The following is a 26,261-nucleotide window of genomic DNA, read 5'->3' as shown; positions in this document are numbered from 1 at the left end:
TAATTTGCCATGGAAAGTAACGTAAAGCAATGCAGTATTTACACCTATACAATCCAGCTAAAACTGAAGTATTTAGATATATTTTAATGATAATGCCTATGAAATAGGACACAAATCTTGAAATGTTTATATACCCAGAAGTACAAAACATTAAATATAACATAAAAATGTCATTTTTATAATTAGACCTTTATCTCACTTTTTCATGTATGACTAAGGCAGCAAACTTACCTAATTATTATTCCTATAATAGCTATTATGTTTACTAATATTATACTACATTATGATGATGACACTTGAACCTCCACAAATAGTCAAAAACTGTTATTTTCCCTTAGGCTTCAGTATGCCACTTTTAAAATATATTGTATTACAAATATAATATATAATTCTACCACTGCCTACATCCTTCACTGAGTAAAAACAATTAATTAAACAATGGGTAACCCTTGACTTACAACCATTAATTTAGCAGCTGTTTGAAGTTACAATGGCACTGAAAAAAGTGACTTAAGAATGTTTTTCACACTTAAAAACTGTTTCAGTATGCTTTGGTCATGTGATCAAAATTCAGATGCTTGGCAACTCACATGTATTTAGGGAGGTTGGAGTCCACTGAGGTCATGTGATCACCTTTGCAACTTCTTACAAGCAAAGTCAATGGTAAAACCAGATTCACTTAATAACAATGCAACTTAACAACTGCAGTGATTCACTTAACTATAGCTTGTAAAATGGGTGAAAACTCAATTAACTATTTGCTTAGCAACTGAAAGTTTGGGCTCAATTGTGGTCATAAGTCAAGGACCACCTGTACAAATTTGTTTAAATCTCATATTTTCAAAGTTAAACTATTTTTCCTTACTTAGCCTTTACTTTATGGCCATCCTCTTTCCCTAACCAGAATGAAATCAATACTGTTTGCTGTACAGCATGAGAAAATGAACAAAATAATAACATTAATTTTAAATTACTCAGCAGTATCCTCAAATATCTTAATGATGCATATTTGACTGAAAGTTGCCTTGCTGTACAATATTATACAAAGACACAGCTAAGCATCAGACAAAGTTGTAAGCTGTAATCCACTACAGACTGTTATTGGTGGATTAATCCTAATGTATTTAATATAAGAAACACTGCAGTTTTAAGCATTTATTGCTTTAGTTGATGCACATAAAAGTTTATCCTGTAAAATGCCATTTAACTAGTTCCATCTAGTTTGGTGGACTAAATATGAAGTCAGATAGAAAGGGATAAGAGATCTGACAGGTCTTTGTCAGAGTTTGTCTTATAGCCAATATCCCAACTGTCTGCATGACTTGAGGTACCCTCTGAATACTTAATTTAACTAATATAAAAAGAATAATCAGGCAACATATCATCTTCTTTGAATTACTCAATGTAAATGAACGAGAACATTCTAATAATGTAATCTTGTGTCCAGAGGGGACACAAAATATGGCACTGGAATGCTGCTTTAGTCTGTGAGTTAAAATATATTATCATTTGGATGGAAAAAGGTAGGACAAATTCAGTTTTAATTATATTAGTTAGACTTTGCTAGTTTCAAAAAAACCCCAATTTGTAGCAAATGGCCTTGGTCACTGCCAGGCTTATGGCATGCCAGGATAAACCAATAGATCATTAATAAATGCTTTTTCACTAAAATAATTATCACTGGCTAAATCCTATGAGGTTGGAAACTACAAATCTCATTATCCCAGAAAGGTAGACATGCCGATAGAAAGTTAAAGCTGAACATTCTCTAATTCCACATACAAAAATAAGGACAAAGGTTTACTTAGTCTTATTATTTTATGCATATTGCCAAAAACTGTGGGAGGAGACCCAGTGCAAAGAGAGAAAACTGATTATGTGGGAAAGTAAAAGCATATAATTTTAGCAGTGACTAGATCAATATCACAGTTAAATTATGACAGAAGGGAAGTTGAAAGAGTAATCTGCAAATAAATCAAGAAAGCAAAAGCTATCAATATCTTCAAAACTTTGCAGAGGAAAAATACTTTCAAGCTACCTGTTGATATTTGTAACATTATCTGCAATCTCCAGATCCTGGGAATAAACTCCCCCCCCCCTTTTGGCAGATATGCTGCTTTCATTCATAATTCTTCCTGATTTTATTGTTTCAAAGAAGCTGAAGTGAAATTCATCTCCAAGTCTTTTGCAAAGAAACTGTTTTGTGTTGATCAGAAGTGCAATAATAGGCCATAAGTACTGAGTACTGTTTTGCTTTCAATGCATTGTAAAGAAATATGTAAATGCAGAATATATTGTTCAGCCCTTGACTCTGAACATGGTATGGCCAGTGTATTATTCAGCACTGGATTCACACCAAGACATTGGAATTAAAAGTCCATTAACATTACTATATGCTGATTTCTTGAGCTTCTTAAACAGGAACATATTAATAGGCCAGAAGAGAAGAGGATGTTATGTCCTATTCCAAGTGGAACAAATCAAAGTAACTGATTTGCATCACAGAATCACAAGGTCGACAGGATCTTTGTACACTAGGGATGACAGGAATGCTGAAATCCTTGGTTTATTATTCACATCTGCTTATGTGATGTCAGCAGGCATCAAGTAGTATTCCCTATTTTATGGTATGGTACTTAAGTGATTTCAACATTTCTTTTTATGTTTATGTGGTTATTTTCAAACAAATAGTATGATTTTTTAACTCCAGCTAGAGGATTAAACTGCTCAGAGTTGGCAGACTGGCCTATAAACCCTTAAACAATATATACATACTTACACAAATCTGGCCATTTATTCCACCTCTTTCCCAAAGAGAATGGAAGCCAAAGTTCTAGATTATTGGGGGAATCCCTTTCATGCTTTTTCAAAGAGTGCTTTTGAGTTAAAGGCAAAAAAAAAAATGTTTTTGCAGTAAATGAGTAATCCTGGAGAAGGCATAGCTGCTTTAAGGAGTTACGGATCAACTACATTAGCTTCAAAGCCCTTTTTTGCCTTGTGGTGCAAAGTGTGACACAACCCTATCACTAATACAAATCTACTTTCTCATTAGATAGTAATGATGTGCAAAATATTCAAGGGGTTGTTTGCAAAGTCATTAAAGTTGAGGCAGCTGTATCTGTTGAATGGGCTTTCCTGTGTCACCTCTGAGTGCAGGAGCAGGCAGAGACATTTTGTTGCTAATTTCTGTACTGTATATGTACATGAACAACCTGAAAAAGCCTTTGAAGCAGCTGGAGGATGACTGTTGGAAGACAACTTCCTTCTGGCGGATGAAGCTGGCCCATTTGAAGATTCTCTTCAAATCTTTGCACAGACTCATGAGAGGCATTCTCTCCAGAGAGAAGCTGGCAATCTGAGAAAAGAAAATGCCTTCAAAGGTGCTTTTTCAAGAAGCAACTGGACTTTCTTATTTTTTTTTGAAGATGTTTTGCTTCTCATCCAGGAAGCTTGGATGAGAAGTAAAATGTCTTCAGAGAAAAACCAGAAAGTCCAGTTGCCCCCTGAAAAAGCACCTTTGGGACAACCATGACCTGGATGACCGAGAATCTCCATAGAAATGCCTGTTTCTTCCTCCATTAATGGCATTTGGTTGAGATGAATGGCCGTAGCAATTAAATTAAATTTCTATGATTTTTAGGTATGTACATGTACTTTGACTTACTGATGGGGATTTGAAGGAAGAAGGGATTTTTCAATGTTCAAAAAATCATGGGAGTACAAACACAAGGCACACAAAAATCTTCCTCCAGAAACACCATATAACCAGAATGTTTATTACCTTTTCTTCTGAATCTCCTGGCTGACAAGTGATAACCCCATCTCTTGAACCCCCTGAAAAAGTTGCCTTGCAGTTTGCCAGCCACTGTTTGTAAAAAACAATATATATGTATATATGTGTGTACATACATACATACACATACACACCCACACATATTTATATAGGCATTAGCACAGAAGACATAAACTTTCAATTTTTCAAAAATCATACTTTTGAGATAATATACATTTTACTGAATTTCTAAATATTTTCTGGAATAAATCTAAGAAAGGATGCATCACTGTGCTGAATATAAAATTCTTGAATGAAAATGTAGCAGATACTACATTGTAACTCAGATTTAATCACATTATCCTGATTCCTATCTCTAAAATCTTTTTACTTCCTAAAATGTGTTTAAGTTTTTAAAGTTAAAATCTTTAATATTCAATATATTCTGAGAGTAATGAATACACATCAGCGTTAACTAGCTTTATATTCTTCAAAAAATGGTTTACTGATGAACTAATCTCCTTCCAGATTTTATATTTAAAAGTAAGACAAAATCAACATAAGACAAAACATAACAATCATGCTTACAGAAAGTGTTGCTTCTTTTCTGTTATTATATGTATCCAAGTATTCTTGTAGTTCTAAGACACTAAACTTTAATTTCTCTAGAAGCCCACAAGAGAGAAGCTGGAAAAAAAATAAAGATGCTTCAGTGAACACTGTTTCTTTCAAACACTGGTAAAAATTGCTCTCATTGAGTAATGAAAATCAGGAGGGACAGAATTAAAGTCTAGAATGGTCATGCAGAATGGCTTTGTCTGAGGTACAATGCTTCATGTGAGATCAGATGTTACAGAGAAACTCTCTGTTCTAGCTGGTGAAGATTCTCAGTCATCCTGATAAAGTTATCTTAAGGCTGCGTCATAGAAACTAGACTTATTTTCTTGTTGGCTTGAAATGTTTCACTGCTCATCCAAGCGGTTTCATCAATCAGAGCAAGTTAGTTAGGTAGAGAATCGTTGGAATGTACCAACTCCTCCTGCACCAACCGCTCCTCCTAACTAACTTACTCCAATTGGTGAAGCAGCTTGGATGAGCAGCAAAACATCTCAAAAATCAAGAAAATAAGTCCAGCTGTCATGACTCAATCTTCAGACAACTTTACCTGGATGACTGAGAATCTGTACTGACATATTACAATACACTTCGGGCAGTGGTGGGATTCAAATTTTTTTACTACTGGTTCTGTGAGCCTGGCTTAGTGGGCGTGGCAGGGGAAGGATACTGTAAAATCTCCAGTCAGAAATGGTATTTGCCAGTTCTCCGAACTACTCAAAATTTCCGGTTCTTCAGAATTGGTCAAAACCTGCTGAATACCACCTCTGAAGAAATGCCTGAGGTTGATGTGGGAGGACTTGGTACATTCCAAGGACTCTTTGCCTAACTAGCTTGCTCTCATTGATGAATGTCTCAAACTAACAAGAAAATAAGTCCAGGTGTTGTGATTCAACCTTCAGACTCTAGTTCATGAAGAAAATGGTTTGGAATTTGAATGGTAGCACTTTGGTGATGCAAGTTTCCATTTATAGTCTGACATGGTAATTCCTATAAAAACAGATTTTGGTGATTAAGGCATCTGGCTAGAAAGCGGGACTCAGTTCAAGTCCTGCCTCAGGAATGAAAGTCAGTTGGGTGACTTTGGGCCAGTTACTCACTCTCAACCCAACTGACCTCACATGTTTGTTGTTGTAAGGAAAATGGAGGTGTGTTGGATATGTTTGCCATCTTCAGTTAATTGTAAAAATAATAATAAAGATGGGATGCAAATAAATAAATAAAATAAATAAAAATAAAATATAATTATGCATTAAAGACTGCATTGTATGCTCCATAATATGCAATGGATCTCTAATTATCCAGGGAATGGATATTCAGGAGAACTGACATGCTGATCATGAAAAGATATGATGAAATTACACATCCACCTAATTCTAATAAACATGCTGTTTTTGTGCAATTGCTTATGTAAATATACTCACGGTTTCAGCATCTACAAAAAGGGTAGGACATTCTGAACACGAAGTCAGCATCTGGGATGAGCTCACAAACTTTGAGCCAATCCCTCGCAGATTGTCACCGAGATAGCTGGCAGCATCACAAGTTAGAAAGCAGAATCTTTTCTGAATATTCTGTAAAGCAGAATTACATTTGCTATAGAATTTCTTTTAGTTTCATACACAGGCAGTTCTTGCATTATGACCGTAATGGAATTTGCACATTAAAGTTGCAAGTGGTCATGACATCCATCCTCTATTCTCCCCTGATGCAGTTGTTGAAACAAACATATGGGTTGTTAAGCTGGTATAGAGTTCTCAGGGGTGAGGGAGGCCCTGAGAGGCCTACTTCAGGCCCAGGCTTGCCTTCCCTAGGCTTCCTCCACCCTTAGGCATCCCATACTCCACTTCTCACTCCTTGCGGTCCTCACAACCTTTCAGCTTCCTTCCCACCCAGTGACCTGGGGGAGATCAGGCTTGCTGGAGTATGCAAGCGAAGAGAGAACAGGCTGGATGCTACAGCTGGCCTGATCTCCCTTGGGTGAATGAGTGGCTGCAGGGACTTGGCAGGGTGGGATGGGTGAAAGCTGCAGCACCCCTGTGGTTGGTCATGAGAGCAAATGACTGCAGAGGTGCTGTAGCAACCATATATTTGAAACCGTGTCATAAGTAGCTTTCAAGCCGGTCTGTCATAACTTTGAACAGTTGCTTGGAAACCAGTGGTAAGTCAAGGAAGACCTATAATGACATTTTTTCTATGATTCAAGATGAAATATGTAACGTAAGTAGGGTGTATGTTTATGTTCTTAAGGACATATGTATATCTGTAATGGTTTAATTATGCACTATTAACTTTATGTATAGTACTAGTATTTATGAATGTGCTACTTCCTGCCTGTCCTACTTAATGGTTGTTACAACTGTATGTTGTAGATGACTCCTCTTTTTTCTTCTGGGGCTACTGGATCTTTTGGTTTAGTTAAGATGTGTTGGAAACCTTTGGTTGCTTGTGTGCTATGGTAATGCAATGTGGTTGTATTAGTTTGTGGTTATTTCTGAATTTTTTTGATGTATGACAGCGTTATCTTTTTCATAGGCATTTTTTGATAAAGCTGTGTGCGTGTCCATTTTATTGGAAGATACTTTATAGCTGGCTGCTTCCTTTTCCTGGTGTTCTGGATTGTTGCAGTGTGTTTGTGCTTATCAGAATAATGTTCTTACACAGCTTCTTTTATGAGAGGTTGGGTTGCTACTTTTGTATATTTCTTTTCTTTTTCCTTGCTACATTTTTTCTATTTTTATTTTTACAATACTTTTTCCGCATTTTCTACTTTTATTTTTATTTTATTTTTTGTAGTCTACATTGGTTTTTCATCTATTTAACCATAATGTTAAATAAAATCATTATTTTAAAAAAGAAAATAGCAGGAGAGGCTTCTCTGTATTTACTTACTGCATACAAAATTTGTAAATGTTGCTTGAAAAAGTTCTGAGAAGTTCAGCTGGAAACTATGAGAGCGGAATCTCTCTTTTTTTTTAGTTTTTCTTGACTGAGATTATTTTCCCCTCTAAGGAATGCTCTGTTATAACTGGAAACAGCTAGTAATAATTTCAGTTTATCATTTGAAAACCATGGTGGGAAATTGTTGTGTTGGATATCAAAACAGAGTTATCAGGATGTGTTATCACCGACGAGTATATTATATAAAACAGAACAGTTAAACGGATGTGAGATTTGTTTCGTGACTAAACAATTTTAAATGATTTTTCTGCTAAACAAGGTGATTTAAAAGTAAAAGGCTGTGTCCAGGCATGACCCTTTTTCTCACTAGAGTATTGCTTTTCAATTTCTTCTTGCATGAAGAATTTAATCTTAGTGTTCTCTAACATTCAATTCTATTTCAGTGTTTTATTATAAAGGACACTGTATATACTTTTCAAAATACTGTAGAAGATGTATTTGGACATCTACAAATTCATCCTATCAACCTCAACTCTCTTGCTTCCCCAAGTGATTAGATGTAACACAGGTGCCTTTAATGTCTATTGCAAGCCGGGAAGGTGGCTAGCCTATAGACTTAAGAAAGAAAAAGAAAAAAGAGCAATTCAACAATTGAAAGATGCTGATGGTACCCTACATCATCAAACTGAAACATATTGTTAAACATATTGTTAAAAGTTTTTTTGAGGAATTATATAGTAGGGAAGATGTACCAGAGGGAAATATCCAACATTACTTAGAAGGAAAAGGGCTACCTGTGATCCTGGAAGAGGATAAAGAAGAGATAAACAGGGAAATAACATTAAGAGAACTGAAAGAGGCAATCCTGAAACAGAAAAACAATAAGACACCAGGACCAGATGGTCTCCCAGGGAACTGTATAAAACGCTCCAAGAAAAATTAGAAATGCAATTATTAGAACTCTATAATGAGGTACTGACGACAGCAAAATTACCTAAGTCATGGGGAGACATACATAACATTGATCCCAAAAGAAGATTCGGACCATCAATTAATTCAAAATTATAGGCCCATATCCCTTTTAAATGTTGATTATAAAATATTTATGTCCATAATGGCAGAAAGACCCTTAATCAGATCATTCATAGCGACCAAAACAGATTCTTACTAAAGAGACAAATTAAAAATAATACCAGAATGGTATTGAATATAATAAAATATTATGAAGCAAACCCAGGAAAACAATTGGCAATGGTCTTCCTCGATGCGCAAAAGGCATTTGACAATGTTAATTGGCAGTTCATAATACAACAATTAAAAAGCATGCAATTTGGCAATACATTTATTAAATTGATTTCGACAATTTATACAACACAGGCGGCCAGTGTAATAATGAACGGTGACAGAACAGAAACATTCAAGATCAACAAGGGAGTAAGGCAGGGGTGCCCACTGTCACTCTTTCTCTTTATTGTTACCTTAGAAAACTTATTGGAAAACGTTAGGAAAAATGTAGAAATCAAACAGGCTTTAATTAAAAAGGAGCATTATAAAGTACAGGAATTTGCCGATGATACACACTGCTCAAAAAAATAAAGGGAACACTTAAACAACACAATGTAACTCCAAGTCAATCACACTTCTGTGAAATCAAACTGTCCACTTAGGTAGCAACACTGATTGACAATCAATTTCACATGCTGTTGTGCAAATGGAATAGACAAAAGCAGAGGCAGTTAGCAAGACATCCCCAATAAAGTTTCTGGTTCTGCAGGTGGTAACCACAGACCACTTCTCAGTTCCTATGCTTTCTGGCTGATGGTTTGGTCACTTTTGAATGCTGGCGGTGCTTTCACTCTAGTGGTAGCATGAGTGGTTTAGGTAGTGCAACTCATCCAGGATGGCACATCAATGTGAGCTGTGGCAAGAAGGTTTGCTGTGTCTGTCAGCGTAGTGTCCAGAGCATGGAGCGCTACCAGGAGACAGGCCAGTACATCAGCAGGCGTGGTGGAGGCCATACGAGGGCAACAACTCAGAATCAGAACTGCTACCTCTGCCTTTGTGCAAGGAGGGACAGGAGGAGCACCGCCAGAGCCCTGCAAAATGACCTCCAGCAGGCCACAAATGTGCATGTGGCTGCTCAAGCGGTCAGAAACAGACTCCATGAGAGTGGTATGAGGGCCCGGCGTCCACAGGTGGGGGTTGTGCTTACAGCCCAACACCATGCAGGGACGTTTGGCATTTGCCAGAGAACAAGATTGGCAAATTAGCCACTGGTGCCCTGTGCTCTTCACAGATGAAAGCAGGTTCACACTGAGCACATGTGACAGGCGTGACAGGGTCTGGAAACGCCGTGGAGAACGTTCTGCTGCCTGCAACATCCTCCAGCATGACCGGTTTGGCAGTGGGTCAGTAATGGTGTGGGGTGGCATTTCTTTGGGGCCGCACAGCCCTCCATGTGCTCGCCAGGCGTAGCCTGACTGCCATTAGGTACCGAGATGAGATCCTCAGACCCCTTGTGAGACCATATGCTGGTGCAGTTGGCCCTGGGTTCCTCTAATGCCGCGACAATGCTAGACCTCATGTGGCTGGAGTGTGTCAGCAGTTCCTGCAAGACGAAGGCATTGATGCTATGGACTGGCCTGTCCGTTCCCCAGAGCTGAATCCAATTGAGCACATCTGGGACATCATGTCTCGCTCCATCCACCAACGCCACGTTGCACCACAGACTGTCCAGGAGTTGGGGGATGCTTTAGTCCAGGTGTGGGAGGAGATCCCTCAGGAGACTATCCGCCACCTCATCAGGAGCATGCCCAGGCGTTGTAGGGAGGTCATACAGGCACGTGGAGGCCACACACCCTACTGAGCCTCATTTTGACTTGTTTAAAGACATTACATCAAAGTTGGATCAACCTGTAGTGTTTTTTTCCACTTTAATTTTGAGTGTAACTCCAAATCCAGACCTCTATGGGTTGCTAAATTTGATTTCCATTGATAATTTTTGTGTGATTTTGTTGTCAGCACATTCAACTATGTAATGAACAAAGTATTTAATAAGAATATTTCATTCATTCAGATCTAGGATGTCTTATTTTTGTGTTCCATTTATTTTTTTGAGCAGTGTAGTATTTTTGTTGGAAGATCTAGACGATACGGGAGTAAAATTAATAAAGGAAAATAGAGGAATTTGGCAAGGTCACAGGCCTTAAGATTAATAAAAACAAAACAAAATTATTGACTAAAAATTTAAAAGATAAGCAAAAAAAAAAGAATTAGAAGGAAAATTGGGAATGCAAAGTGTGAAAAAGGTAAAATATTTAGGCCTTTGGTTAACAGCAAGATGCTCTTCAATCAAAAAGATAACTATGACATATAATAATACAAATCAAAAAGAATTGGAAATGTGGTTACAGCTATCATTACTGGGGAAAATTGCAGCAATTAAAATGTCTACCCTACCAAAATGCTATATCTTTCTCAAACTGTACCAATAAGATTGGATAAAACCTTTTTAGAGAATTAGATCAAACAATAAGTAAATTTGTTTGGGATGGGAAAAAGCTAGGATAAAAATGAAATTGCTACAGGACAAAAGAGAAAGGGTGCTTTGGACTCCTGACTGGAAATGTATTATCAGGCTGTGGCTATTGTATGGATTAAAGATTGGATGAACCTGGAAAATAGAAGAGTATTGTCGATAGAGAGTCACAACTTGCAGAGAGGGTGGCATAATTTCCTATGGGATGGAAAATGTAAACAGCATGCATATTTTGAGAGACACATGATTAGATATTCATTAATTCGGACATGGAACAAAATTAAGAAGAATCATTATACTAAAATACTGAACTGGCTGTCAACTATGGAAGCACAAATCTACCCAAATGCAATGGATCTGGGAAAAAAGAGGAATTACAAAGACCTATTAGACACACAAGGAAGATTAAAAACAAGACAGGAATTACAGCAACAAAATATAGATTGGTGGCCATATATGCAAATTCAGGTGAGATATCAGAAGGACAAAGAACAATTTGGTTTCTGCTTGGAAAAGCATCAATTAGATAAAATTCTACAAGAAATAGAAAAGAAAATGATTTCAAGAATATATAACTTTCTACTAGATTTTAAAATGGAAGAGGAGGTGGTCAAAGAGATGATGGTGATATGGGCGAAAAATGTTGGCCACAATATAGACCTGGAAAATTGGGAGAGAATGTGGGGATCAAATTACAAACTAATTACATCCACAGCATGCAAGGAAAATCAATACAAAATGTTCTACAGGTGGCACCTTCCTCCCGCTAGATTGGCAAAAATGTTTCACTCAGACCCAAATTGTTGGAAATGTGGAAAAGAAAAAGGCACTTATTTTCATACCTGCTGGACATGCCAGGAAGTGAAAAAATATTGGAATACAATTAGACAATGGATAGAAGAAATCACAAATAAGAAATTGAATTTAATCCGGAAACTTTTTATTAGGTATAATAACACAAAAATGCAATAAAACAGATAGATATATTATGTTACATATATTAACAGCTGCAAGGATTTCGTACGCACAACTCTTGAAGGAAAAAAGGGTTCCATCGGAAGGCATGGTTATAAAAAAATAATAATAGATTGTATAGAGGTGGACAGGCTAACATTGAAAATAAAAGACAGAAGATTCAATTTATTATAGGGCCTGGTATGCCTGGTATGAGTGGTTTAGAAGTAAAAAGAAAAAAAATGGCAATTAGGAAAAGAATGAAGGAATATCTAAATATGTAAATATACCATGGAGAAGATTGAGATGTAAGGATAAAAGATTGATTTATAGTAAGAGTAAGATGTAATGGTAAAGGAATAAGTAAATACATATACTGAAAAATGTGAGGAGATGCAAAAGATGTCTTGATGTTGATAACAATGTATAAAGTTTTATTTTATGTTTTTAAAATTTGGAAACTTAATAAACTTGATTTAAAAAAAAAAGTCTATTGCAAGCATACTTTAAAATCCCAGAATGATAATTCTGCCATATTTTCAACAAACTTTATCTAGTCTTCTTGAAAAAATGCAAATGGTCCTCTGTTTCAAAACAATTTAATAGTTTTAAACAACAGGATTCATGGAAGTGATTTGCCACTAACCTTTGATTCATTTTACTAACCCAAGATTCATTTTACTTCATAAAATACTCTACAACCCTAGTGCTACCAACTGTTTTGACCTATATAAACATAAAAGGTTCTTTTCTTTATAAAGATATGAAAGAGCAAAAGATAGAAGAAGAGACTGCAGAGCCAGTTCCCAAATCTGAAATTTGACTATTTTAAAGTTCTGTCACTTTAACGTATGAAAACTCTTCCCATAGAATTGGGGTACCTAAAAAAGTAAACAGGGAAAAACCAGAAAGAAGTAAACAACTATAACTATGACTAGCTGAAGTAAGCCACACTCATAAAACTTATAGGAACAATCCATCTTCAGAAATATATGCTCCTCTTCTGAATCTATCTACTTAAACCAGAGTAAAGGAATAGAAAACATTGGTTGAGAATAATTAGTTTGTCTGGATACAGCAAGAAATTATTATAATGCACTATATTCATTTAAAAGGTCCATGTGAAAGCACCTTTAGGAAGGCTTGAGCAGGATAGTTAGGAATACAGAAATTCTGTAAACATTAAATAGGGATTCAAAGAATGAAATATAAGGCAATTCTCTTCTAGACAAGTGGTGGCTAACCTTTTCAGCACCAAATGTCGAAAAAGGAGTGTATGCACGCGCATCGGAAACCGAAAAAGCAGCTCCTTGATGCACGCATGCGGGAGCGCCGAAAACTGGAAGCTTAGCCTGGTCTTCCGGTTTCTAACGCACATGCACATGCAAGACCAGTTGGCTGGTACACGTATGTGCTCCGGGGAGCTGCTTTTCTGGTTTCCAGCGCTCCTGTGCGGGCGAAGACCAGCTGGCCAGCACGTGCATGCGCTCTGGGGAGCTGCTCTTCCGGTTTCCAGTGCTCCACCGCATCCGAAGTCCAGCTGGCCGGAACCCAGAAGAGAAACAGGCAATGGTTGGTGTGCCCAGAGAGATGGCTCTGCATGCCACTTCCGGCATGCGTGGCATAGGTTTGCCATGACGGTTCTCGAGAGTTGTACTACAAATTATAAGCTTTTTATATTTACCCAGGATTGATCCCATAGGATTCTAGAACAATTTCCTTACCTTAAACAAGGAGGAAAACACATGAAAAGTATAAACAGCACAAGAGCCATCTGAGTCACACATAAGCTGGTTGATATGACTACGCCAAGCTTCTTCTGCAGCATCACAGGCAGTAGGTTGAAATGCAGCCAGGATTGCAGAAAAGAATGGGGAAGGTGGGGGTGTAGCAGTGCGGTCACCTTCACCAAAACTGTAACAAAGAAAATCTTAAAATGTTAGCTAAGGACAGATAATGTGTTTAAAACGTCTTGGTTTTCATACATATACAATCTTAATGAGTTTAATGATTTGACACAAATCATTAAACTCTGTCATGTGTACATTTTTCAATTCACCCTGGTATACCTATGATTAAACCTCTGCCTCTTGAAGTTTTTGTTGCATTTTTAAACATTTCCTCTTAGCTTTATTTTAAGAAATAATTTTCATTTATTTGAACCAGTTTACTATGTTTTGCTATCAGTGGTGGTATTCTACCGGTTTGGCCCGGTTCGGGCGAATCGGTAGTAAAAAATGTTGCCATTCGGCTGAACTGGTATTTCTTTTCTTTTTTTTCTCCTCCCAATGAGCAGCTGTTCCAATGATCAGCTGTGTTGGGATCCTCCTCCTCCTCCTCGTTCCTCTTCTTCTTTTTGCAGCATCCAACCGCTACCTCAATGCCCAGTCTCATCACCACCCAGCACAGATAAACTCCATGGCCAAAACATTGATTGCCAGAACCAAACGCCTGTCAGACAAGACACATATAAAGACTGAACTATGCACCCTGGCCAAAGTAATGACAGCCAATGGCTTCCACAAAACAAAATCACAGGCCTGATTCACAAAAACACACTGAGACATAATAGAGACCTAGAAGAGGAACAGACCTATGGAACAGCTGTTCTTCCCGACATAAGAGATACAACAGACAAAATCAGTAAGATACTACACAGGCACCACATCAAGACTGCCTTCAAAACAGACAGAAAAATAGCAGCCATCCTAAGAAACGCAAAAGATAAAATTGACCTGAAAAACCAAGGCATATACGAAGTCCCCTGCGCATCATGACCTGCCACATACATCGGACAGACCAATAGAAGAATAAGTACCCGCCTTGATGAACACAAAAATGCAGTTAAAAAGCTGGAACACCCTCACTGGTCCAACACATGAAAGCCACAGGTCATAGCATCAACTTCAATGGCACCAAAACCCTAGCCACTGTAGAAAACCCAGCTACAGAATCATCAGAGAAGCCATAGAGATTGAAAAACGACCTGAAAGCATGAATAGAAGAGATGACTCCACCAGACTGTCAATTATCTGGAAGCCTGCACTCACAAACAAAAAAATCTCCACACCACAAGCCAAGCAAGCACCTGGGCACAAACAGACCCCCCTGATACCTCCAGCCCAAACACAGCCCACCCAGCCACCCAGATGAAACCTAGCTTCCTAATAAACGATAGCCAGTCATTCACCTGAAGCCAAGCCGCGCTAAAAGCTCCCAATACACGAAACACAATGTTGCCAGCCAATCAAGACAAAAAACAGCTACAAAACAGACAGAAGATATTAGAAACACCAATCAAACAGAACACAGCAAACTCCAAGACCAATAAACACAGACCAAGACTCCTAACCAATCAGGATGAAGAATAACCCATTCTAACAAAGCAGGAGGCTAGCACCAAATTTAAAACAGAAACGGCTGCAAAGCCTGACACACAGACGAACCCAATACACAAGCTTGATGATGGCAGATGAGATTCTGCCGAAACATCGCTACAACTTTAAAAGCACAACTATAATGACGTGGGAAAATACTCGAACAAAGCTAAATACCATACATACATACATACATACATACATACATACATACATACATACATACGAATATATACACACACACACGCATATGGAAAGAACTAATCTAAAGTCTGGAATAGAACAACTCGTGTGGAGCAAAGGTGCTGGGCAACTATGGGCCACTCACACCCACAGCCTCAGAGGGAGAGTGTTATGTATATTGCCTTGAACTCCAAGGGAGGGAGGGAGGGAGGGAGGGAGGGAGGGAGGGAGGGAGGAAGGAAGGGACGGAGGAAGGAAGGAACCCACCTGGCAAGTGCATATTGGTCTAGCACTCGGTCACCTTTTTCTTCAGCTTCAGTCATATCTAGACTAAAACTATCACTGTATTCAAATGCTACTGGGAGATCATTGGTAGATCCAGATAGATCATCTTCCTGAACTGAGGTATCTTCTTCTTCTTGGGCACCTTCCACCTAAAGGAATCAGTTATAATTATAAGTAGTGCAATTTGTATTACAATTTGAGCTGAATTTAGTTTTAAATAACTTAATGTGTCCCCATACTACTCCTAGAAACAATACAGTGGATTGCTCTTGCTTTGTTCCAAAATGATTTTACTTTTAAATTTCTGAGACTAGTCTACAACTCTTGGTAGCTAAGACTAGTTTTGATTACTTCCACGCCAAGACAGAGGCACTTAGGGGTGCTTATAAAGTCAAATAATATTGATACAGCCAAATAAAAGTTCCTTCGTCAAATATGGTCATATGATATGATGTAGTATTTGTTATACAGCTGCATGGAGCTAAAATTATTCATTTGCATGAAAATTCCAAACATGAGCAATCAAACCAAAAAGTTACTATAAAGAATTATTTTTTTTTCACTTAGGGCAAAGAAAGGAGAAAAAACATGACAGAAGTATATGGAAGGGAAGAAAATACTGGAAAAAATGCTATCTTTTTAAGTCACAAAGTTTACTGAACATTTTTAAAAGAAAACATTTCCAAGAGAAGAAAACAGAAATCACAAGCATAACCACTAAATCTACTAAGCCCTTACTAACTTTTACTAACTTTTCAAGGTTGTGTCCACAATAAGCTTTGTTTCAGGCATTTGAGACTTACAAAACTCTACATATTGTAATCAGCATTCTCAAAGTAGCCCAAACAAGCAAAAATTGAATACACTACAGTCAGTAGCACAATAGCACTCCCACATTCAGGGGATGGAATAGAATTCATATTAACTCCCACGGACCACTTATTGCACTGCTTTATTAAAACTGTAAAAGTGTAATGCCAACGTTTTCCAGGGTATCTTGAGAAGCTTATATATTTAATTTGATGCACAAAAACATCTGACTTTGTTATATAGAACTATAAAGTAAATATAAGTAAAAATAGAACTATAAAGTGTTATTTTGGCAAACCTAAAACTATATCTTTTAGCACCCTCCCCCAAATCCTGGCCACTGTTTCTTGAAATTTTAAATTCATTCACCTTTGAATCTTCAGAGACCTGGAGATTATTCATTTCTGGCAAAGAAGTGTTAAAGCTAGAAGTTCTTGAACTGAAAGGAGGCGGACCTGATGTTGCTGCCTCACATGGCGTGGAAAGGGCATCAATGTGATTTGTGTCCTCAGAAGGGGAAAGTGTCATGATCTGTTAAAAAGGAGAGAAAGGGCACATTCCTCTGGGAGATGCTTCTGTGCAGGCCAAAGCACTGAATGAGAACTGCCCAAAGATTGCTCCTTTATCTGTCCCATACAAGTCTGAGTATGTGGGAGAGAGCTGACATCATTTCCCCACAAACAGTCTTCCTGAAACTATTCATGATTTTCTTCTGGTGAAAATAATACAATTAATATATGTATTACTTTCATAACCACATATTTAAAAATAAATGCTGACTCCTTATGAAGTTTTTTTCTCTTTTTCTTGTAATATTCTACTAAAAAGAGTGATATGAGAATATCTGATACAAGAGTATCTGGCAATGTTTGAAAACTGGGCATTTTTGGTCATATTTGTTGACTCTCACAAGATGAATCAATTCAGAATATATTTACTCACTCTAAAGGTTATGGCATCCAATTTCACTTGAAATGAATTCAAAATCAATCTTTTCTCATCTTTAAATGCAGTTTTAGTTCCTAGCAGCTTAACTTAAAGTACTTACAAGTTCTGATTGTTCTAAGATTTGACTTGTTGTAAGGTCCTCCTCTTCCGATGATTCATCAGAGTCTTCATGGTTGATTTTGTTTAGGCTGGGAATAATTCCTGAAAGCTGGCTTTCTTCCAGAAGCTGCATATCACACTTGTCCAGACTGTCAAGAGAACGCCTACGAACTCCCCAGTTGAAATTATCCATGCTTTCACCCTGCAATCATAGCAGTGCTTTATTTTCTCTGCCACTATACAACAGATTCTTCCTACCTGACATTTAAAAAACATTTATAAGTTTGTGCATTTAAAGGATATATATATATATACATATACATATACATACATATACATACATACATACATACATGTATGTATGTATGTATGTATGTATGTATGTATGTATGTATGTATCTCCTTTAATATATATTTTAAATCCAGAAATATAAAACCATAGGAGGGAAGCTTAATAATATGATCGTCTCCTCTAAAAACTCTTCTATTTTCAAAGCTTTAGTTTTCAGAATGTTTGAATGATGAAATTCTATTTATTTTCATATGTCTGACAATGAAGACTAAAAATTTAAAATTATGAGAAATCCTTACACTGTACACATTTAGTAAGTAAAGAGTAATGTCTGTTATGAGGGATTTCTACACATATGAAATTATTTGTTCATGCAGTTGAAAAAAGTATTTTGAGTATCAATTTATGTATACTTCCTTTACAATAACAGAAACAATATCAAATCCCAAAATATTACAGAACTTTGCTCTGTCTGTCTATCTACAATGTTGAAGAGCAGAATTAAAATAAAACGGAACACTCAATTTTGCATGCATAATGCAAGATTTCAAAATCAAGAGCCCTTATTTTTAATCCTGATTTTCTATAAATAAATCTAAAATTATTTTATGTGTAAAAAACAAATGAACATTTCTTATTTAATAATAGTTTAGTTTAAAAAAAAAACATGTTCTATGTTTACATTTTAAATCTAGTTAACATTGTATAGTGCAATCTTACACTTAGTTCCATAGAAACAATTCTTAAAGGATTTAATTGGTAATAGATTTTTTTTCAGTCATTGATGTGTTGACAGGTTTGCTTACTTCTAAAAATGAAATATGCAAACTTGGGTCTTTATTATTGAAAACACTGAAGATCTTTACAGTTAGCTTAAAACATGAATGAATTTGATTAATAGCATAATATTCCAATATTCCTTTTTTCCATTTGTGGCACAGTGTAACATTAACAGACTACTCTTATTATTTGTCTATATGTGGTTGAAAACAACTTGATGGCACATAATCTCATTATTTGTGCAAGTGAATTGAAAGTTTACTTTTTGGGAGCCCTTTAGAAAGTAACATTTTAGAAGATTTTAAGCTGTGCTAATCTAACAGTGTGGAATTTCTTACAGCATTTGTTATAATAATAACATAAAAATAAAATGAAAAGGTTATACTTAGATTATTGCTATAAATATTTTCTTCCTGCAAATATTTCCTACTGTCATCTGTCAAGACAATATGTCAAAAATATATTGCTTCTTTTGCTATTCTCACAATTGCTATCACAGAAATAGAATTTGACAGGATCTCCTAGGGCCTAGGCAATTGTACAAAACTCCCAAGGATCCCTGAAATGCTAAGAGAGATCTGGAAAATGCAAACACTACATTTCCTACTGCCTCTCCTAATCATTATGCAAGAATTAAGTTATACATAATTTATTGTTTTACAAATACCCTGTCATATTTAAACCACAACCAGAATATACAAATGGGTTAAATTTGATCTTGTCAAAATCATGATTTGTAGATTTCACAATGGATGAGAATTGTGGTCTTACTGTGGATATTATAGAAACCTTGAAGCACTTTCCTTTGAATTCTAATACATTTATAAACCTGTGCATAAGTATAAAACTTTCATACATGTAAACAAACATACATATACTGAAAGAGCAGTTCAGTAAATATTATAGGACACAAACAATGCATTACATTTACTAGCACATTAGTTCAAATAGCATTATCTTACCTGAAGTTCCTGAATAGCAGATATAACAAATAGGAAACAAATAAAGAAAAGCTTGTGTAAACATATTTGATTTAAATATACTTACAGTCATTACTGCAGCTGACCAATTTATTCCTGTATTTCATTTTTAAAAGCTTAAAATACTTTAACATTGGTTCGAACAACAAATTAAAATACTAAATCACTTTTCTCTTAACCCAACTGAATGACCCAACTAAATTTAATTCATATTCACATAAAATTAAGCTTAAAAAGTGGAAAGAAAATCTAGAACAGATTTAATTTGTTGACATTAATTCATTTCTATATCTTGTAAGATCAGACCTATTAAAGCTACATTAAGAAAATGAGCCAATTTTTATACACTAACAGGGAGGAAGACCTAATGTACTCAGAGGGACAAGAAGGAGACATGCATAGGATTTTCTTGAAAACCAAAACACAGTTACCTTCTTCCCTGAGACAGAATCTGCTTTTTATTTTTTATTTGTTAAGGGCAAAGAAGTTAGAGTCAATAACAGGAAACATATTACAACACCACCTAGCAACGTTGCTATTGTTACTGAACATGTTTTTCCATTATACATACATCCCACTTTGTATCCTGACATCTACTGTCCCTCTTGAAGTATAGGCTCAATATTTAGAATCCTAATTATCAATATCTCATATTGATAATCCTTGAAAAGATATTTACAATTTCAGGAATTATTCAGCAGATTTGGCTGAGTTTTGCTATCAAAAGAAGAAAAATTGTACCATAATTCCTGTTCTAATTCCAGATCAATTCTTTACAATTCCTTGCAACTTTTTACTTACAAAACATTATTGTTATTCCAGCAAATATATTTTCTTTAGAATGCTTTGTTAAAATGTTCCAAATTTAAACACAGCACAGTGCAAAAGCTGGTTTTTATTTCAATGTAATTTATTTCCAGTTCATCTCATCAAACTGAAGGAGAATAATATAATTCATAATCAAACAGCTTGGTAGTGATGGATATGCTTCAGACCCTGCTAAGTAACTAGTATCAAATGCTTCTTTTTAAAGCAAGGAACCCTCTCTCATCACTGACATTAACAATCCTGCTGAACAAGTTTCTGAACACCAAATTGTTGCTATTATTCATCCCGTCTCTCACTACCCTCTTTAGAACAGCCAAAATCTGACCTGTTATATAGGGGATTTTTATCTTTAATCTAGTAAGAGGATTTATTTACAGGATTGAGGTGAGGCTCACAGGTGATATTGCCTGCCCTAAATTATTCCTTATTTTATGAATCTCCTTCCTTTCCTACATCCACTGCCTGTTTTTCTTTGCAGAAGGGAATGGGGCAAGATATTGTCAGACCACTAAACAGTGTTGTTTAGTACCAAATGCTGATCTATTCTCTAGTTTACCAGTAATAATTATTTCTAGAGAGAAGGGAACCATATTAACTATAAAAATATTATTTAGAAATAAAATAAAAACACAAACAAGACCATGCCAATTAAATGTTGCTAATGATCTGCTAGCAGGCCTTTTCAGCAACTTCAGTTAAAACAGACAAGCTTTTACCTGCTGAGACATAATTACAGGCCCTCAAGCTCCTGTTTTTCTTCTACAGACCACCAGGCTTTCTAAGTGCACTATCTTAAGGCAGCAGAAGCATTAAAGATTTACACAGAGAAAGCTTTAGCTTTTTGGAAAGTCATTGATGAAATTGCCCGCTTTTAAAATCCTTATGCAATGGGTTTATGAGGCATATGTTCAGATTATCAATCAGCATGTCAGGCAGATGGTTAAGAATGGTAAAAGTACTGTGTTTTATTTTAATGTATGGAAAACAAACTTTTAGCTTTAATTTTACTATTAGAGTAGTTTATTAAGCTCTAACATTGTGCTAAGGTTTCCATGCGGGGCAGCAAAATATCATGACCCTTAAATATATTTGGCATGGTAACCTGCCAAATGTTAGGTCCTTTTACCCCCTACTGTTAAAAACTATATGAAAATGTTCGTGCAAAATCAAGATTATTGCTACTCAGTTATGCACTTACTAAAATATAAATAGAACACTACCGCGAAGGGCAAATATGGGGCTTAATCTATGATAAAAAAAATTCAAAAAGAATGTACCGTACCTCACCATCTTCTAATTCCACATCTAGGAAATCAAAATCTCTAAAGACTCGGAACTGTTGCTCGCTGTTAGAATCATCCATATTCTCTTGTTCACGTTGTCCGTCTTCTGAAGCTACCAGACTAGTTTGGTGCTCAATCAGGTCCAAGTCTCCACAGGAAGAAAAAATGACCTAAACATTGAAAAGGGATGACTTTCTTTTAAAAATTCTTCTACGGTTCCTTCTACTAGCCTTAAAACTAATGGACTATTCAGAAACAGTATTTTCAGTACACATCTAATTCCTTCAGAGAGTATTTTTAGAATACTCTTTTTTATTATTTATGTTGGACACGTGCCTTCAGATTAAACTTGAACAAAGGCACAACTCTGAACTGTAGCAATCCATCCAATTACTTCCTAATGGCTGCAGTACAATGCTGCCTTAGTTTATCCAAGCATTTATAGAAACAAGATACAACTACAAAAATAAGCATTCAAGGAGCTTCATAAAATCAGCCACTCCCCACAGTTGTTCAAGTTAAAACATGTGGATTACTTATAAAGCATTTTAGTTTTGCTGACCTAGTTTTTAATTTTGATTTTATTTGCAGAAAAATGCAGAATTGCTTCTTGGTAGACTGTGATCATAAACTATCAGCAAATATTAGTCAAATGAAAAAAATAGGTATGCACTATCTATTGTTCTACTATATGTTTAACTAGTCTAGATGCTGATCCTGACATTCCCTACAGCAGGAATTTTGAGGGAATACAGTCTTACTATTGTATAATTCCTGAAACAAAAAATAAGGCTGTTAGGAATATAAGTCACCTAACAGGTATTTGGGTTAGAAATATATAAACCAGGATAAACATTTTAGTACTATATATTTAAGGGAATGCAAGAGCATGCAATTGGGTGTGGTTTCTCAAACAGCCATAAGATGGAGCCAGAAACCTGGGTTGTTTAGTCTGAGTCTCAGAAGAGAGTGTGAGTGTATCTCTGTTTCCTTCTGTTGGAAAGTATTGCCTTTGCTCCATTTCTTCTAATTGACTGATATTACTGGATTTAATGTAAGTCTGATACTGAACTGTTTTTGACACTGGAATTTGATATTTGGATTATCCCTGGATTGAAAACTGACTGATTTAACTTGTGAATGACTTTGGATTGCTTATTTGGACTTTGCTTAAACCTTTCTGGAAGTAAAAACCTACATTTACTGTACAGTGTATCTGTGTGCTGTGTGTGTATTATTCCAACACTAACTCTCAAATATGTCTCCCTGTATGCACTCATTCTCCTAACGGGGAATTACCTCAACAAAGGCAATCCCAATATTTCAGATATTTTCATTTTTACAATTTCATTCACTAGAAATAATGTAGATTTGCACTTTAAAAATAAGTGGCATATAGAGTTCTCAAAGGAAGTGTCAGTACAAAATAAAAGACAAAAATAGGATAAAAATTAACACAATGTGTTTTATTAAACTGCATTTAATACCGGACAGAAGAATTTCTTATCCAATTTTATGCTGGATAGTAGAGATAGAAAAGGACTGATGGGACGACATGAAATACCAAGGCAATTTTGTCTTACATGCATTTATGGCTTAAATATGATAGAACCAATTAATTTTTCTACAAACTAATGCCCTTCATAGAAAAAATATATTTCTTTATGTACTTTATTTATTTGAACATCAGACTGATTGATATATTGACTTACTGTCAAAATGTAAATGTAAATGTAAAATTATAAAAAAAAACAATTAAATAAAACAATGCCCAATAAAACAATAATTACACAAGAACTATAGGTGCCAGCCCCAAAATACATAATATAAATAAGTATACCTTGAAGGCCTTACAGAAAAGTTTTAATGATGGCTTTTTTGGAATTATATTCATGTGGGGTAACAAAATCCAGAAGATGGAGGGACAATCCAGAAAAGCATTGCTGCTGACCACCAGCACTTTGGCATCTCCTATACACAAGGAACACTTAACATCTATAATTTTGTTAAAGCTAAATGATGGGCTGTTGCACATGGAGAAGATAGTCCTCATTAATCTCAGAGTCAAATCCATGTTGGGCTTTGTATGTTTAAGTCAATAATTTGAATTGCATCCATGCCCCACTGGAAGTTATTGCAGCATCTGCAACACTGCTGTTATATGGCTAGAGCAGTTCTCGTCTGCTGGCATCTAAGATATGCTAGAGTCCATGAAAAGTACATTATTATTCCAGTGATAATGAGGGCATAAGTCCTCAGTATCAGAGCCTTCCACTCTAGATAGGCTCACAACGGGCACCTCAGCCGAAGATTGTCAAAAGCCAACATGTCCTCCACCTGCAAATCTAGTGGGAACCATAAGTCCAGGAGGACTATGTCAGGCAAATGAAAGACAGTATCTGAAACTGAAGATATAAATTAATTGTGCATAAACAATATAAAAAGAAATATAAAACTTACTGAAGGGTTTTTGCTCAGACCAACCTCTTGACCACAAAGACTAAGAACATGCACCAACTTTTCTTTTGTTCTTTTCTTTAAAAAAAATAAAGGTGAAAGAAGATATTTTTAAAAATAATATTATACATATGGATTATTTAATAATAAGAGAAAAAGTAGGAATGCTTGTAAAAAAAACCATAACCCCAGCTCTAATTCTTCATAATTTTAATTAGTTAATTAATTACTACCATTTAATCTGGCAAAATATTACTTTGGTGCAATTTGGATTCTCTGTATTTCAATACTTGTTAAACAATATTTCTGAACACCAATAATTAAATCTAAAGTGAACAGAACAATCCACCATTACAGAAAATCAGTAAGAATTTTACCTGAGAATACTGAGGTCTCTTCCAACTAACAGGCACAAGGACATTGGAATTAGACCCTGAAGATGTTGAAGAGGTGCTCCGTGTGACAGGCATTATTCTATGTTTTCCATCACGACCCGAAGAAGTCTGCAGCTCATCATACCGCTTGCCAATAATTGGTGTCTTAAAGTAACACATCAATAAAAATAAAAATTTACATATATTATTCCAATAGTGCATATAGCTACTCTGAATAATAATTGGTTTTAAAATTCAGAAATTCTATTTTTAAAAAAATTCTTGATTTCAACAATTTAATAGATAGTATGTGGCAGTAGATTAATTTCATGTGTATAGCATGCAGTTTATCTCTGATCTGAACATGATCTTATTGATTAAGCTTTGACTAAATTGCCTATTCTGCTTAAATGATTACTTTGTAATATTAGTTTATAATATGAAGACTGGTGGAGCAATGGTTAAAGTGCAATATTGCAGGCAAATTCCGCTCACAGCCCCTAGCCTAGAATTCGATTCTGACAGGGCTCAAAGTTAACTAAGCTTTCCATCCTTCCAAGGTTGGTAAAATGAGGACACAGATTGTTGGGGGCAATGTGCAACATTGCATGCATATAATGCTTACATTGTAAACCTCCAAGAGAAAACTATAAAGAGCTATAGGACAATATATAAGCCTAAATGCTATTGCTAATTTAATTAAGCTAATATAGTACCTCAGAAATATCAAACTGGAACTCTAAAGTTTTTCCAGGAAGTTCCTTGGATGCATTATTCCAGATACAATGTATTTCCATTTTTGAAATATCATTATGCTGATAAGAAGGTAAAACAAGACTTGCTGAGCGTGCAACCACCAATTTAAGTATATTCAGGGCTTCTCGCCAGTGAATGCTCTGTAAATAAATATTTGCACAAATATTTACATAAAATCATACACTGAACAAAAATATATTTTGTAACATTAAATACATCAGAGACTGATTGTACTGAATATATAAAATCCGATTACTCTGTAATAATAATAATATTTTTAAATATTCCATGTTAAAAAAACCATATACCAAATACAACAAAAAGGAAATGTTAGTAATATTACAAAATATTACCAAGGCTTCTTGTTAGCCTTCTACTTGGCACAGAATTTGACATTTTTTATGTTTTCTAAACACAGTACGTTAAAAGAAATCAAAACAATATTGGATATTTTGAGAAGATTCCCAGGTTTATTTTATTTTCTGGAACGATAAAAATAGTAAATGTTCTATCAACTCTATTGATTAGAGTTTATTATTTTGTACAATAACAAGTTTAAAATAGCAAGCTGAGGAATATAGTGAGGTCTTTGCCCATTCTATTTTCTGTTTTTCTTTATTTTATCATTATTTACCAATGTCAGACACATTTACCATGCCAATTTAACATACAAGTATTTATTGGAAACTTTGGTTTTAACAATTCTTAAATAAAGTAACAATAATAAAAACAACAACATACAAAGGATCATTTCATTATATATAGTTACAGTATTTTACTAAGCCATCAGGCAGCCATTAATGTCATATTTGCCGATAATTAACATCTGTCATCTACTGTATTTATTGCCATAGTTGCCCATTATTTTGTTCTTAACTTCCTTGCTGCTTGTACAAATCACACAACTTGCTACATTGCAAAGTTATCAGAATCTGCTAGCAGGAAACAAATTTCACTTGGTGAAGTTCAATAACCTTTCGGTAATGTAGAAGAGGAATTTAATTGGTACAGGATTTTATACTGAGTCCC

General features: G+C 35.6%; 1 protein-coding gene across 4 annotated transcripts in view; it reads right to left on the bottom strand.

Moving 5' to 3' along the window:
* Nucleotides 1-26,261, bottom strand: part of LOC113416901 (protein furry homolog) — a 102,484-nt gene that overhangs the window by 9,435 nt on the left and 66,788 nt on the right. For 2 of the 4 annotated variants that reach the window (XM_087966345.1, XM_087966346.1), the window contains exons 45-55: nt 25,193-25,372; nt 24,480-24,641; nt 24,106-24,180; nt 21,645-21,815; nt 17,484-17,684; nt 16,805-16,966; nt 15,608-15,774; nt 13,505-13,694; nt 5,812-5,961; nt 4,361-4,459; nt 3,782-3,865 (exon numbers count right to left, since the gene is read on the bottom strand). In XM_087966345.1, coding sequence (XP_087822471.1) covers nt 3,782-3,865; nt 4,361-4,459; nt 5,812-5,961; nt 13,505-13,694; nt 15,608-15,774; nt 16,805-16,966; nt 17,484-17,684; nt 21,645-21,815; nt 24,106-24,180; nt 24,480-24,641; nt 25,193-25,372 — 1,641 coding nt within the window. The remainder of the gene's footprint in view (nt 1-3,781; nt 3,866-4,360; nt 4,460-5,811; nt 5,962-13,504; nt 13,695-15,607; nt 15,775-16,804; nt 16,967-17,483; nt 17,685-21,644; nt 21,816-24,105; nt 24,181-24,479; nt 24,642-25,192; nt 25,373-26,261) is intronic. The other 2 variants (XM_087966347.1, XM_087966348.1) reach the window with 1 other exon arrangement.

This window comes from Notechis scutatus, chromosome 5 (assembly GCF_049901735.1).
Source record: "Notechis scutatus isolate UNSWTSFEM ecotype Mainland chromosome 5, rNotScu1.2, whole genome shotgun sequence".
NCBI classification, from domain to species: domain Eukaryota; kingdom Metazoa; phylum Chordata; class Lepidosauria; order Squamata; family Elapidae; genus Notechis; species Notechis scutatus.
This window is presented reverse-complemented; position numbering and strand designations above follow the sequence as displayed.